The sequence below is a fragment of the Lithobates pipiens genome, unplaced genomic scaffold (assembly GCF_037356315.1).
Source record: "Lithobates pipiens isolate NorthernLeopardFrog02 unplaced genomic scaffold, aLitPip1_a1.2 Scaffold_1, whole genome shotgun sequence".
Lineage (NCBI taxonomy): Eukaryota > Metazoa > Chordata > Amphibia > Anura > Ranidae > Lithobates > Lithobates pipiens.
Genome location: NW_027507685.1, coordinates 203,274,690 through 203,288,361, shown reverse-complemented (window position 1 = coordinate 203,288,361; position 13,672 = coordinate 203,274,690). Strand labels below are relative to the sequence as shown.

General features: G+C 41.1%; 1 protein-coding gene across 3 annotated transcripts in view; it reads right to left on the bottom strand.

The window, feature by feature from the left end:
* MAP4K1 (mitogen-activated protein kinase kinase kinase kinase 1) overlaps positions 1–13,672 on the bottom strand; it is a 250,064-nt gene that overhangs the window by 44,369 nt on the left and 192,023 nt on the right. For all 3 annotated transcript variants that reach the window (XM_077480613.1, XM_077480595.1, XM_077480604.1), the window contains 4 exons: positions 12,527–12,583; positions 7,588–7,654; positions 7,338–7,506; positions 3,561–3,643 (listed from right to left, as the gene is read on the bottom strand). In XM_077480613.1, the coding sequence (XP_077336739.1) occupies positions 3,561–3,643; positions 7,338–7,506; positions 7,588–7,654; positions 12,527–12,583 (376 nt within the window). The remainder of the gene's footprint in view (positions 1–3,560; positions 3,644–7,337; positions 7,507–7,587; positions 7,655–12,526; positions 12,584–13,672) is intronic.

The following is a 13,672-nucleotide window of genomic DNA, read 5'->3' as shown; positions in this document are numbered from 1 at the left end:
CAGCCTGCGAAGGACATGGTGAAACAACATGGTGAAACAAATGGCTATTTATTCACAGCAGAAGCAGGTAGAAATCTGCAATCATTTTTTTTCCCCAACAAAAGCGGAGTTACTCTTTGAAGGAGTCTTCCACTTTGAAAAAGAAGAGAGAAAGAAAGCGTAAGACCGAGATTGATTGATGTGTTGCAGCGTATGAACACGTCAGATTCAGGGGTGTTAAGGATATAAATGTACAAATAATTAGAGGGAAAAGTAGGATGCCATAATCGTTGCACATTATGTAGAATAATGCCATAGCATAGAATAGGAGTAATTGTGGCCCTCTAAGTGAACATAAAGTGAACCCATAAAAATGTAAAAAAGGATCTAAGCTTCCTTCCAGCACCCAAGCCCCAGAACCTCAGGTCACCCCCTCCCAGACTAGGAGGTGCCTTGTGAGGGCCTCCGACAGCCTCCTCAGCACTCCATCTCCATCTTCCACCCGACTGCCCCTGCTGGCCCGACTCATGACTATTTATGAGGTAAACTGCCCCCTGCAAGCCCATTTTGCTGGAGATTTGCCAGGGTCCTAAAAAAAAGGCATGACAGACCCTCCTAGCTTCTGCCCACAACATCTAAAACCTTCTCCAAGGTTCCAGAAAACAGGTGGAGGCTTCAGAAGAGCTGTCAGATGAGGCATCCAGCCCACCTGAGTCACTCAACCATGACCCAGATTCATCCCAGGCCTGGCTACTAATTTATCTACTCTAACATCTAATTATGTACATCTAGCACACTAGCTAAAGGGTGCTACATTTGCAAAAAATGAAAGCAGTGCTGAGAAACCTGTCACAGATTACATTTGTTTTTAATGGCAGTTCACCCAGATGTTATGGTAATCAAAAGGCTTCAATACTTTCTGACTGACTGACCGAGTGGAAGAATGGAGATCAGGAATTTTTATTCTACCTGATGCATACTTGCTCCAGGTCAGTGACTCAAAGTACTGAAGCCTAAGACAGTCATGCAACAAACATTCTCAATGGGAAGTAAACCAAAAGGTAGCCTCCATAAGTCCCTCACTACAAGATTACTTTAAGCTTCAAATCAATTCTTGTGTCCTTCTGGGGCCCCTGAATCATAGAATTAGACTTAGTAGAAGGCCTTGACTACTGCCCTGTCAGTTGCCTTCTCACGTCATTCAACTGTGGAAAAGGCAGAGCCTTGATTGGTCACTGGACGATTAAATGTCAAGGGCAGAATGAAGCAATGTGTGGAGGAAGGAGTTTGTGCCATCAAAGACCGCCAAATCCAAATTTAGATCCTAGACCTAAAATCCAAGGAATGCCATCAGAAAATTAGAATAAAAGCAATTTCCTGCAGGAACTTTAAGGTTCCATGCACATTAGTGTTTTTTGTAAATTCAAAAAACGCTAGAGAAAACCCGCTGATAATAGCGTTTTTGTGCTGGTTTGTAGTAGCGTTTTAGTACTTTTAGAACTTGAAAAAAGCAGTTAGGAACATTTTAGTCATTTCTGCAGGGAAAACGCTTCCAAAAAATTTCTGCTCCTAAACTTTGAAGCTGTTGCATGGCCATATAGCATAACACTATTAGCTTCTATGAGCTATAAAAATGCTAGTGTGCATGGAGCCTAAAGAGTACGCAGTGTGTCTAAAAAGTTCTGTAAATGATATGATATCTCAACAGCAACATGGGACAGGTGCATGCGCACGCATATGGCTATCCAGAGACACGTGCCATGTGGCCGTCAGGGTAAACCCACTGTGGGCAGTCGAACATATTCAGTTTGAGAGGTAGGGTCACAGTGCAAGTGAACTTCAAGTTCTGCTACAAATTGAGGAAAAGAGTGATGGAGATGCATTAAATGTAGGTGCAAGTGTATGGGACGGAACCCGTAAAAAGAAAATGTTTATGACTCATTCAAACGATTTCGTGACGGGAAGGAAATGACTGAGAATGAGCCACATTCGGGTTGGCCGTTGCCAAGCAGAACACCAGACATGATCAAGCGAGTGCAAATGCTGGCACGAGATAGGTGACTGACTCTATGATTGATGGCAGAGGAATTGGGAATTAGCAAGAACACGGTGTGCACCACCATCCGCAAAGATTTAGGTAAACAGAATATCTGTTGCTAGTTTGTGCCGCACAAGCTGACAGATGAACAGAAAGCAAAATGCTTGGGAACCTCTGGAGATTTCATTACCATGTGTGACCAGGATCCATCCTTTCTGCGAACAATCATCACAGAGGATAAGACCTGGTGCTACCAGTTCGATACAGAATCTAAGGCGCAATCGATGGAATGGCGCTCACTGTCTTCCCCTCAACCAGGAGTCACCTGCAAAGTCCAAGGCCAAGCATTATAAAAGACGCACATTTTGCGGGTGTGGCAGCAATCCAAGAATGTGTGACATTGGTTCTGTGATGATTCCTAAAGAGGCCTTTGCTGCCAGTTTCCAGAAGCTTTATAAACATTGTCAAATGTGTGTTTTCAAGGCCAACACAGGTCATTTGTGTGTATCTTCTGTTTTCTGATACCACTTACTAAACTATTTAGACACATCTCGTATGTGAACACCAACAAAGGCTTCCCCTATTTGCTCCTTTTGATCTGTTAAACATACCACGAACATGTTTTGTTCTATCCGTTTGAAAATTTAAAAAAATAAATAAAATACTGCCAGAAATCTAGTGAACTGAAAACTTCCTGTGTTATCTGCCCCACTATTATCAGTTAGCATCGTTCCCAGTTCTCTCTGTGGACTACAAAGCACCTTCCACCCTAGAACAGAAAGTGTATTACTGGTAGGATCACCAGGTGAAAAAAAAGGTAAAGCCTAACAAAAAAAAAAAAAAAAAATAGCAACCACATTCAAGGACTTGTAAGCTACAATAAAAATTTTTTTTTTAAAGATACACTTTAAGTTGCCTGCACCTCAGGGGTACTGGTTGCTTTTTAGACATGGCAGGTTTACTTTAATGCACAATGTTTATTTATCTTGAGTGTATTTTTAGAGAAGTATACTTCTGAAAGGATAGTAAGCTGCTCTACATGTGACTCAATGCTAATTTTAGGTGCTTTGGCTCAATAGATCAATCTGAGATCTTACCCAGAAAACCAATGCCTTTGGTATTCAAGCACAACACATCCATCCACAGCATTCAAAACTCAGTCCACGCACAGCAGCCGGAGCTGTGTCAATGGAGTTGATTTTCTGCAGGCAAATAGACTGTATACTTTGCAAGGAAAGTTTCACTTTGCATGGGAAATTTCCCCAGTACTTAGTGAATGTGGTGAAATTTCACTTTGCAAAGAATACCCAATCACATGCAAGGAAAGAAAAACAAACAAACAGGAACCAGCTTTTTTGCTTGAACATGATTTCGTGATGGAAGTCAGTGGTGCTTCACCTAATTTTCTAAGCTCTGGAAAAAATTCCTATGCAAAATGCAACTTACCTGGCAAAGTGAACAGTCTTTTTGCCTTCAGTGAATCAACTCCAGTGTATTTGGCATGGCCTAGATACAGAGTTTTAATGCAACATGAAATGCGTACCTGTTTTGCTTGGGTTCTTCCTTGCTTTGGTGGTAGAGACGGGGGAGACAAAGACTGAAGGTCACGTATCAAGAGAGATGGTTCTAGAAGGAAATAGACATTGTTGAAGATATGCACTCAGGTGCAGAACAAATGGCCATGACAGGAGGCAGCATTGACGTAGAGGTCAGCAGAAGGAACTGGTGAGAGTTTCAGTGGACCCAGGAGGTCAACACTCCAGGAAGTGTGAGTTTCCCAACAGACTTTGTGGGAATAATGTTGTAAGGAACAGAGCAGAGTTCAACAGCACACACAATTGGAATCTTATGAATTTTCTCTTCTTTAGGGTAAATGCATATGGACACGAAAAAACTTGTGTTTTTATCAGGACAGCAAAAAATGAATGGGAGAAGAATTTTACAGGTGTTTACGCATACGAATATTTACATGTCTATACGTATGAAAACACAAGATCTTTATGAACCTTACTTGTTTTTTTAGCATAATCTACCAGCAACATACTGTTTAAATAAATCAGTAATTTATTATAAAATGTATTGTATTGTAAATGTAATGAGGAGGTAAGCAAAACCTTAGGCAAAGGAGTAGCTGTGCACGTAGTATATTTTGGATTTTGCCAAAGCATTTGACACAGTTCCCCACACAAGGCTTATGTGTACAGGCTTGGAAAAATCAGTTTGTAAATGGATAGAAAACTGTCTAAAAGAACAAATTCAGAGAGTAATGGTTACTGATTCTTACTCTGAATGGTCTAAGGTTTTTATTTGTGTAATCCAAAGTTCAGTGTTAGGACCCTTAATTTTTTATTATATATATATATATATATATATATATATATATATATATATATATATATATATATATATATATATATATATATATATATATATATATACAGTGGTGTGAAAAAGTGTTTGCCCCCTTCCTCATTTCCTGTTCCTTTGCATGTTTGTCACACTTAAGTGTTTCGGAACATCAAACCAATTTAAACAATAGTCAAGGACAACACAAGTAAACACAAAATGCAATTTGTAAATGAAGGTGTTTATTATTAAAGGTGAAAAAAAATCCAAACCATCATGGCCCTGTGTGAAAAAGTGATTGCCCCCCTTGTTAAAACATACTATAACTGCTGTGGTTGTCCACACCTGAGTTCAATTTCTCTAGCCACACCCAGGCCTGATTATTGCCACACCTGTTCACAATCAAGGCATCACTTAAATAGGAGCGGCTTGACACAGTAAGGTCCACCAGAAGATCCTTAAAAGCTACACATCATGCCGAGACCCAAAGAAATTCAGGAACAATTGAGAAAGAAAGTAATTGAGATCTATCAGTCTGGAAAGGGTTATAAAGCCATTTCCAAAGCTTTGGGAATCCAGCGAACCACAGTGAGAGCCATTATCCACAAATGGCGAAGACATGGAACAGTGGTGAACCTTCCCAGGAGTGGCCGGCCGCCCAAAATTACCCCAAGAGCGCAGCGACGACTCATCCAAGAGGTCACAAAAGACCCCACAACAACGTCCAAGGAACTGCAGGCCTCACTTGCCTCAGTTAAGGTCAGCGTTCATGCCTCCACCATCAGGAAAAGACTGGGCAAAAATGGCCTGCATGGCAGAGTTCCAAGGAGAAAACCACTGCTGAGCAAAAAGAACATCAAAGCTCGTCTCAATTTCTCCACAACACATCTTGATGATCCCCAAGACTTTTGGGACAACATTCTGTGGACCGATGAGACAAAAGTGGAACTCTTTGGAAGGTGTGTGTCCAAGTATATCTGGCGTAGAAGGAACACTGCATTTCATAAAAAGAACATTACACCAACAGTAAAATATGGTGGTGGTAGTGTGATGGTCTGGGGCTGTCTTGCTGCTTCAGGACCTGGAAGACTTGCCGTGATAAAAGGAACTATGAATTCTGCTGTCTACCAAGAGATCCTGAAGGAGAATGTCCGACCATCTGTTCGTGTACTCAAGCTGAAACGAACTTGGGTTCTGCAGCAGGACAATGATCCTAAACACACCAGCAAGTCCACCACCGAATGGCTGAAGAAAAACAAAATGAAGACTTTGGAGTGGCCTAGCCAAAGTCCTGACCTGAATTCTATTGAGATGTTGTGGTATGACCTTAAAAAGGCCGTTTATGCTCGAAAACCCTCTAATGTAACTGAATTAGGACAATTCTGCAAAGATGAGTGGGCCAAAGTTCCTCCAGGGCGCTGTAAAAGCCTCATTGCACGTTATCGCAAACGCTTGGTTGCAGTTGTTGCTGCTAAGGGTGGCCCAACCAGTTATTAGGTTTAGGGGGCAATCACTTTTTCACACAGGGCCATGATGGTTTGGATTTTTTTTCACCTTTAATAATAAACACTTCATTTACAAATTGCATTTTGTGTTTACTTGTGTTGTCCTTGACTATTGTTTAAATTGGTTTGATGTTCCGAAACACTTAAGTGTGACAAACATGCAAAGGAACAGGAAATGAGGAAGGGGCAAACACTTTTTCACACCACTGTGTATGTATATATATATATATATATATATATATATATATATATATATATATATATATATATATATATGATATAGGGTCAGGATTAAAAGTACCATTTTAGTCTTTGCAGATGATACCAAGCTGTGCAGTGGTAAAACGTTCTTACAGGCTGTCTCTAACTTACAAGCCACCCTCACTGTTTAATTGGGCAACTATGTGGCAATGAGGTTTAATGTTGATAAATGTAAAGATATGCATTTGGTGGCTAAGAATATACATGCATCATACATACTAGGGGAGTACAACTGGGGGAATCAATGGTGGCGAAGGATCTGGGTGTTCTGGTAGTTCATAAGCTTAATAATAGCATGCAATGCCAACCTGTAGTTTCCAAGGCGAGCAAAATCCTTTCTTATATTAAAAGAGGTATGGACTCCAGAGAGAGATCATCTGGAATATGTTCAGTTTTGGGCACCAGCTCACAAAAAGGATATTGGGGAACTGGAGAAAGTGCAGAGAAGAGAAACCAAACTGATAAGAGGTAGGGAGGTGCTCAGCTAGGAGGAACGATTAGAGGAACAGAATTTTTTCTCTCTTGAGAAGAGGAGATTAAGGGAGGATATGAGCAACATGTATAAATACATAAGTGGTCCATATAGTGAACTTGGAGTTATTCACTTTAGGGTCATTGCAGAGGTCCAGGGGGCACTCTTTACAACTGGAGGAAAATAAAAGTAATCTCCGTAAGAGTAAAGCCCCATACACACTATCAGATTTTCTGCTGATTTTTGTTTTCAGATTTACCAAAACCATGTAGGCCTGCCTGATTGCATACAAATTGAAACTCCTAAGGTTTGACCTCATATTATATGATTTTGGTAAATCTGAAGGAAAAAAATCAGCAGAAAATCTGATAGTGTGTATGGAGCTTAAGAGCTCTGCAAGTCACAGTGATGGTATGACTATTGCACAACATAACTGAACCAGAACTTGCAGCAGAATTGCAGAATGTTTGCAAAGAAAGTTGATCTGGAATCATGCAATGAGGACTTGCTGCAATTGTGCAACAAACTTGTGAAGCCTGGCAAGTCAAGCAATAGCTTAGCAAGTCGTATTCAAACTTGCAGGTCAATTGCTTGCTATCTGAGTATATTACATTTTTGTTCTTGTGTTTAGATATTCTTTAAAGCATGTATGGTGTAACAGAACCATCTACCACATACTCCGATCCATTTCCATGTTGGCCTATCCAGCTGTTGCTCTATGCTTAGCGCTACTCACCAGAGGTAGCTGTGGACAACTGTTTCCTTAAACTTTCCTGAAAGGCTTGTGCTGCATTTCTAGGTGCACTGGGCGCACTGGGTCCACTGGAACACCGTACCAAAGTGCTAGGAGTGTGTAGGCGATCCTGATCCCGTTTTACATCAGCAGAGGAGGTGCGAAATCTGGGCTGCAGTATAAAGGAGACAGAGTAAATGAGAAAGGGGAACAGGTAATGTAGGTAGACTAAAGTCACAGAGATCAGCGTTACCTTAGGGGGAAGCGGAGGGGGAGATTCATCAGCAGATATGTCATTATGGAGGTCCACACTGCCAGGTCTTGGGAAAAACAAAAATAAATGAGTTTAACACAGATTATTTTAAATGGAAATGCAAACCATACCTACTTATCAATACAATGGGACAGACACTGGGGGAAGCATATACTTATGAAATATTTATTGTACCAACAGGCATAAGATAAAGGTCACCCAAGCTGGTCACAGAACAAGTGATCTGAAAAGGTGAGCCGTTTCAGACCAAGGCTCTCTCAGCAGCATCTATATTTATACTTCAAAAGCCTAACAAACACCACAACTTGCTCAAAGAAAACACTTATGCCACTTCTCTTATAAAATTGGATATAAAGTGGCTTGCCAAAATCTTGGCCACACGTCTAAATCCAAACCTGGGTGCTTTGATTGTGGGAGATCATGTGGGTGTAATTCCATGGAGACAGGCAGGGGACAGTATTCACTGTATAAACCCTCTTGTTACACGTGCAAGTCATGGAAAATTCTCTTCATGCTCCTATTTTAGGATTTCAAATAAGCATTTGGCTTCCTCTCATGGGAGTATTACAACAATGATTTGGCCAACATTTTTTGTCCTGGGTCAGATCCCTCTATTTTAATCCAACATCACATGTACAATATGCAGTCTGAATCACTTAAAATATGTTGAGGAACAAAACAGGGATGCCCACTGTCTCAGTTCTTGTTGGTTTTCGCTATTGAGCATCTTGCCTGTTTATTCAGACTCTTCCCCAATATTAGTGAATTGGAGGTGGCAAGTCATCACCAAAAACTTTGCAAATTACATTGTGCCCAACTTCTCCAATCATGTTGTGTCTTTCCAACCTAATACAGTTTCTTTCAGTATTTGGGGACATTATCTGCTAAAATCTAGGGTTTTTAATGCCCAACTCTAGGAAACCAACAAATTCTTCCATTGAAGTGGGGCTACACTCATATAGTTAGGGATAATTAGCCTGTTATAGACACCTACCACCTACCTACCTTCTGAAATCCTGGAACGAGTATAATGTTTCCTGCATGGACAGAAAGCTGGAGTGAAGATGTCACTACATTTTTACTACATTTTTTTATGCATGGGCCCCAACTGTGGCCAGTCCCACGTTACTGTCTTCAAAAAGACACCCCGAGCGTCACAACCAGTGCTGTTATGTGTTAATCTTTTTCGAGGCCTGGGACTACCTCACATCTCAAAATATTACTATGCTGTACAGATAGAACAAAGTTCACTCTGGCATGCTATCCATGATGTCCCACTTTGAGTGCCGATTGCTTATCCAAGCTTATCCACGCTTATCTTGACAGCCCAATGACCAATAACAGTCCCCAGTGGCTACCACCCCAGTACGGCTCACTCTTTGAAATTGTGGAATGACATTAAATATTCTAGTGGTCTCATATCTCCCCATGTCCATTGTAGGGAACTTCGTGTTTATTCTTGGATTTATGAATCCTGTTGCCTTTTGCAATCTGATTAGTTGCAGCATAACAACAGTTTCTTGATGATGAAACTCCTCCAGTATTAAACCATTTCCAACTCTCTAAAAAACCTCTCATCCAGACAGATTTTTTTTTTAATTCGATCTCTGGGTTAAACTATCTATGTCGTTTACCCAAAGTGATAATGAAATGCGCTCACCAGATGGCCTCAGACACAAAGTGACCATAAAGCATGAGTGTATAGAAAAATCCTCGATTCAATAATATAGCCCCTTCAGGAATCTCATTCCAATCAATCATCCATGTGCAGAAGAGACCGGATACCAGTCCAATATGCAATTTTTAAATGTAAAACTCTTCACCTTATATGGCTTCTACTTCATTTATCCAACTTGCATCAAGTGATTCTGTGGAATAAGCTCCGCAACAAAGAGCCACAAAAGGCAGGAATAGTGTAATATTGCTTTAATTGCTTAAATATAGCACTTACATAGTCCAGTAATCAGCAAAACGAACAAGCAGCTCAAGGGAAAGCAGAAGCCGATTGCTATAGGATAGCGCGGATGTTCGGTGCACGCTGCTAGTCACACAGCGGTGTCGGATTGGCTTCTGCTTTCCCTTGAGCTGTTTGTAACCTACAGTTACCAGTTTTGATGGTTACTTTCTTTACACTTATAGCTAGGGGTGCAATGGATCATCCCCGATCCGTGATCCAAACGGGTCACCCCGTTCGGATATGCACACGCCGCGCTCCGCGGTCTCGGCCTTAGGAAAGGCCGCGGCTTCAGCCTAGTTCCAGAGCGGCAGCCATCTTGGTGCACCCGTCGGCCGTTTACAATGTGATCGCTCCGTCAAAATTATCACTTGTAAACAAACCGGCGTTATGATGACGCCAGTTCCTTTCTCCCCTCTGTGTACAGATCTGAACAGTGGAGGGGAGAGATCGGATGGCAGCAGCGCTGTGGGCTGCATCTGTAGTGCCCACAGAGCTGCTCTGTGACAATTGCAGTCACAGCCATCCCTTCATACTCTGCCAATACCCTGCCATACTCTGAGATACCCAGCCATTATTACAGTGGGGGAGATGACGTGGATATTACAGTGGGGGAGATGTATATTACAGTGGGGACCATATGGTGGTGGAATTTTCACAGGTTTTTGCAAATTCGATTGTTATTTGCTGATCCGATCCGTGACTCTGATCCGAGGAACGATCCGATCCGTGAGTTTTTTGATCCGTTGCACCCCTACTTATAGCCTCTTTATCATATTAAATAACTATTGTAAAGATATAAACAGGTGAACCGCGCTGTCTCTTTAAATAATGTGTTAGCAGCTGACACAGAAAAGGATCGATTTTGCAAAGTAGAAAAACTGTATATATGAGAAAGTGCAGCTCTGGTAAGATGACAGTAGAATAGACAGCAAACGAATATGACTACATACTCAGTACAATGACCTCATATGCAAGTGAAAATAGCAAATGTAGATCTATGTTCTATATGGAAAGGTTATAAAATCCCCATACAGTCACATAGACCAAAAGTGAACAAATACATGATTACAAATAATATTAATATTGTGAAGCAAAAAGGAAATAAGTGCATTCAAGTGAACATCAAAGTCCATGAACAACTATATATGATGACATGGTGACTTGAAAAATTTGGTGCAGGCACTTTGTCAGTAAATAATCCACCACGATATATATATAAGGCTTACCGGAAAAATTGAACCCAAATAGGAATTGGATGTGATGTGATGTGATTACTATGCTGCTCACTGTTCTCCTTGCTGGAGGCTCTGTGTTTTGTGGCAATTTTATTATGTGTGTTTTATAGATTGTCATGTCTCCCTGTGTCTTTTTTAACCAAGGAGCGCTCTAGCATAGCGCACTTGGGTTGAATCGGGACTAGCAGTAAAACCACCAGTATGAAAACCTTCTCATGGGCTTGGAGACGTGTTCTCTGTGTGTGTGGGCCTTTACCGGTTTGTAGGTATCAAGCGCAGTGCGCTGGGCTTCGTGCCTTCAAATGTCTATGCACATTAGAGAAGTGAAGTCCGCATAACGAGAGAAACATATTATTCTATCTCTGTTGTGGCTACGTTATCCCTTTTGGATACAAATCTGCTTTAATAAAAGGACATTGATATCTGCCTTGTTAATATACTCGTACCATATATTGACAACAGCAGTAGCAAGCCTTTAAGAAAAAGTAGAATGTTCTTACTAGATACTGACTACTCTGAGCAGTATTGAGTGGGCTCCATGCTGACCAAAATGGTGGATGCCCTCACCTTTAGTGTAGTAATTTCCTGCATAGTCATTTCCTGTGATGTCATTTTGCATGGAGGAATTGATTGGCTGTTGGGGCCATGACTTCCTGTTTTCATTTCCTTTTGTTGCCAATTAATAAAGGTGCCCGTGCTACTGAGGACAGGTAGTCGAGCGATGCAGCTGAGGATGTAAGCAGACGGTGACTATGTCTGTTTATTTGGGGAAATGCGGGAGGCAGGGGTGTATTGAGATGCATTATACCAAAAGGCTGAAAGGGTGCTTAATAACCAAAGAGTATAGTGGAATTTCCACGACACTCTGATATGAGGAAGAAAGGCCTCCCTCAACTAAGATAGCCGCCTTCACACAGCGGTACAGTGCAGAACAAGACATGGTATGTAATGGGGAAAATATCAGCTGCAGGGGGGTCACTAGTTCTTTGCCCTCTTCCTGTATTTTGAGGCACAGCTTCCAGAGTTCAGTTCCTCTTTAAAGTGGTTGTAAACCCTTACAATCCACTTTTTGCTACATGTAAGCCTATAATAAGGCGTACCTGTAGCTACCCCGGATATCTCCTAAACCTGCATGGTTTCGGAGATATCCCCTGTATCTGCATGTGCTGATGTCATTGACACATGCGCACTGAAACAATGGGACGTACGTGCCATTTGCTTCAGTGAGTGTGCTGTTACTGACGGCTCCCATGCGCATGCATGACGTCATTGCGGCTCCAGCCAATCACAGTGCCGGAGCCAAAATAGCCGGAAGTAACTGCGAGGAGAAATGTCGCCGGCCGGTGCTGTGTACAGGCACCGCAGCGAAGGCTTCGATCTCAGGTGAGTCTTACATAATGAGTTAGTATACTATGCATACTAGCTCATTATGCCTTTGTCTTGCAGGGGTTAGTTTTTTTTTTTTTAAAGTGGGTTTACAACCACTTTAAGTAACTAGAGAACTGGCAATATGTATAGCTATGCAGATAAAAGCTTCAGTACATCAGTTGTTTGCTGGATGGCACGTTAAAACAAACAGGGGGATAATCCACACTCCTACATGGCAATTTAGTGTCTTATTGCTAGCTAGAACTCCATAAAGATTAGTATTAGCAAGGACCTACTACAGTAGGGCATGGATCAGCTCTGACATCATACTTATTATTTGTTGCAGTCTCACACTTACATATCAACATCGTCATAGTCATCATCATCGTCATCATCTTCATCATCAGAGCAGAAGCTGTAATATTAAAGTCAGTGTTAAATACCAGCCTTTTGTACATGCTAAATCAACATATTTGTGTTATTTTAAAGGAATGTAATGCTGAGAAGAATATGGGGACATATTTTCTGGGATACCTGGTTATAAATCTAAGTCAGGAACCTCGATATGTTAGTCCCCACTGCTGGCAAGTAAATGTTTAAAATCAAATATATATATTTTTTCTAACAATTACAATACAGCCTAGAGCACAGTATGTTGAGGTGGACAGGCATGCTTACTCCCCATGTGGGATAACACAAGTTATAGTCCTTATATCCATTCATACTACATATTTTATACATTGTTTTTAGATACACAGCTTGTTGGCTTTGAGGGATCCCCTCCCCTTGGTATGTACGGTTTAGGGGAGCTTGGGTGCCCTGTTTCTAGTATATTTGTACTGTGAAACCTGTTGAATGTCACCCTTACCTAACCGATGATGCAGCTATTTGAGACGGCAAAAGATTGGTGCTTCTATAGTATATAGTATATATAGTATACAATTAAAAGTGGTTGACCAGCTTCCAACATTGAGCAATGGATAGCAGACCTCAATGCTAATATTCCATATAAAAAATATCTTTACATCTACAGAGACTGCCCGGCCATATTTCAGAAAATATGGGACAAATGGCTAGACCAAGGCTATACATGTGTGTATTTAGAGTTCTAATTCCAGTTTTCCCTACACGAGATGGAGCCAATATGTAATTTTGCACAGTTAAATGACCCAAGTTATCATAAAAAAAAAAAAAAAAAGACATTTTAAGATGCTAATGTTGGATCCAAATTTAGGGTATGGAAATTATATGCATAGTGTGAAACCATGTGGGCATAAATATACTTGTGGTAGTTTTTCCAATTTCCTCCACCCAGTGTAGTTCACAGCTTTTTAGGATTTGATCTGAGCATGCGTGGCACTTTGTCCGATCGGAATTCTCTACACATGATCGGAGTATGTCCGATCGGAGCATTTTGTCTGAAAATTTTACCAACAAGTTGGAAAACTTGGTCCGTCGGATACTCCGACAGAAACCGTCCGATGTAGACCACACACAGTCGGAA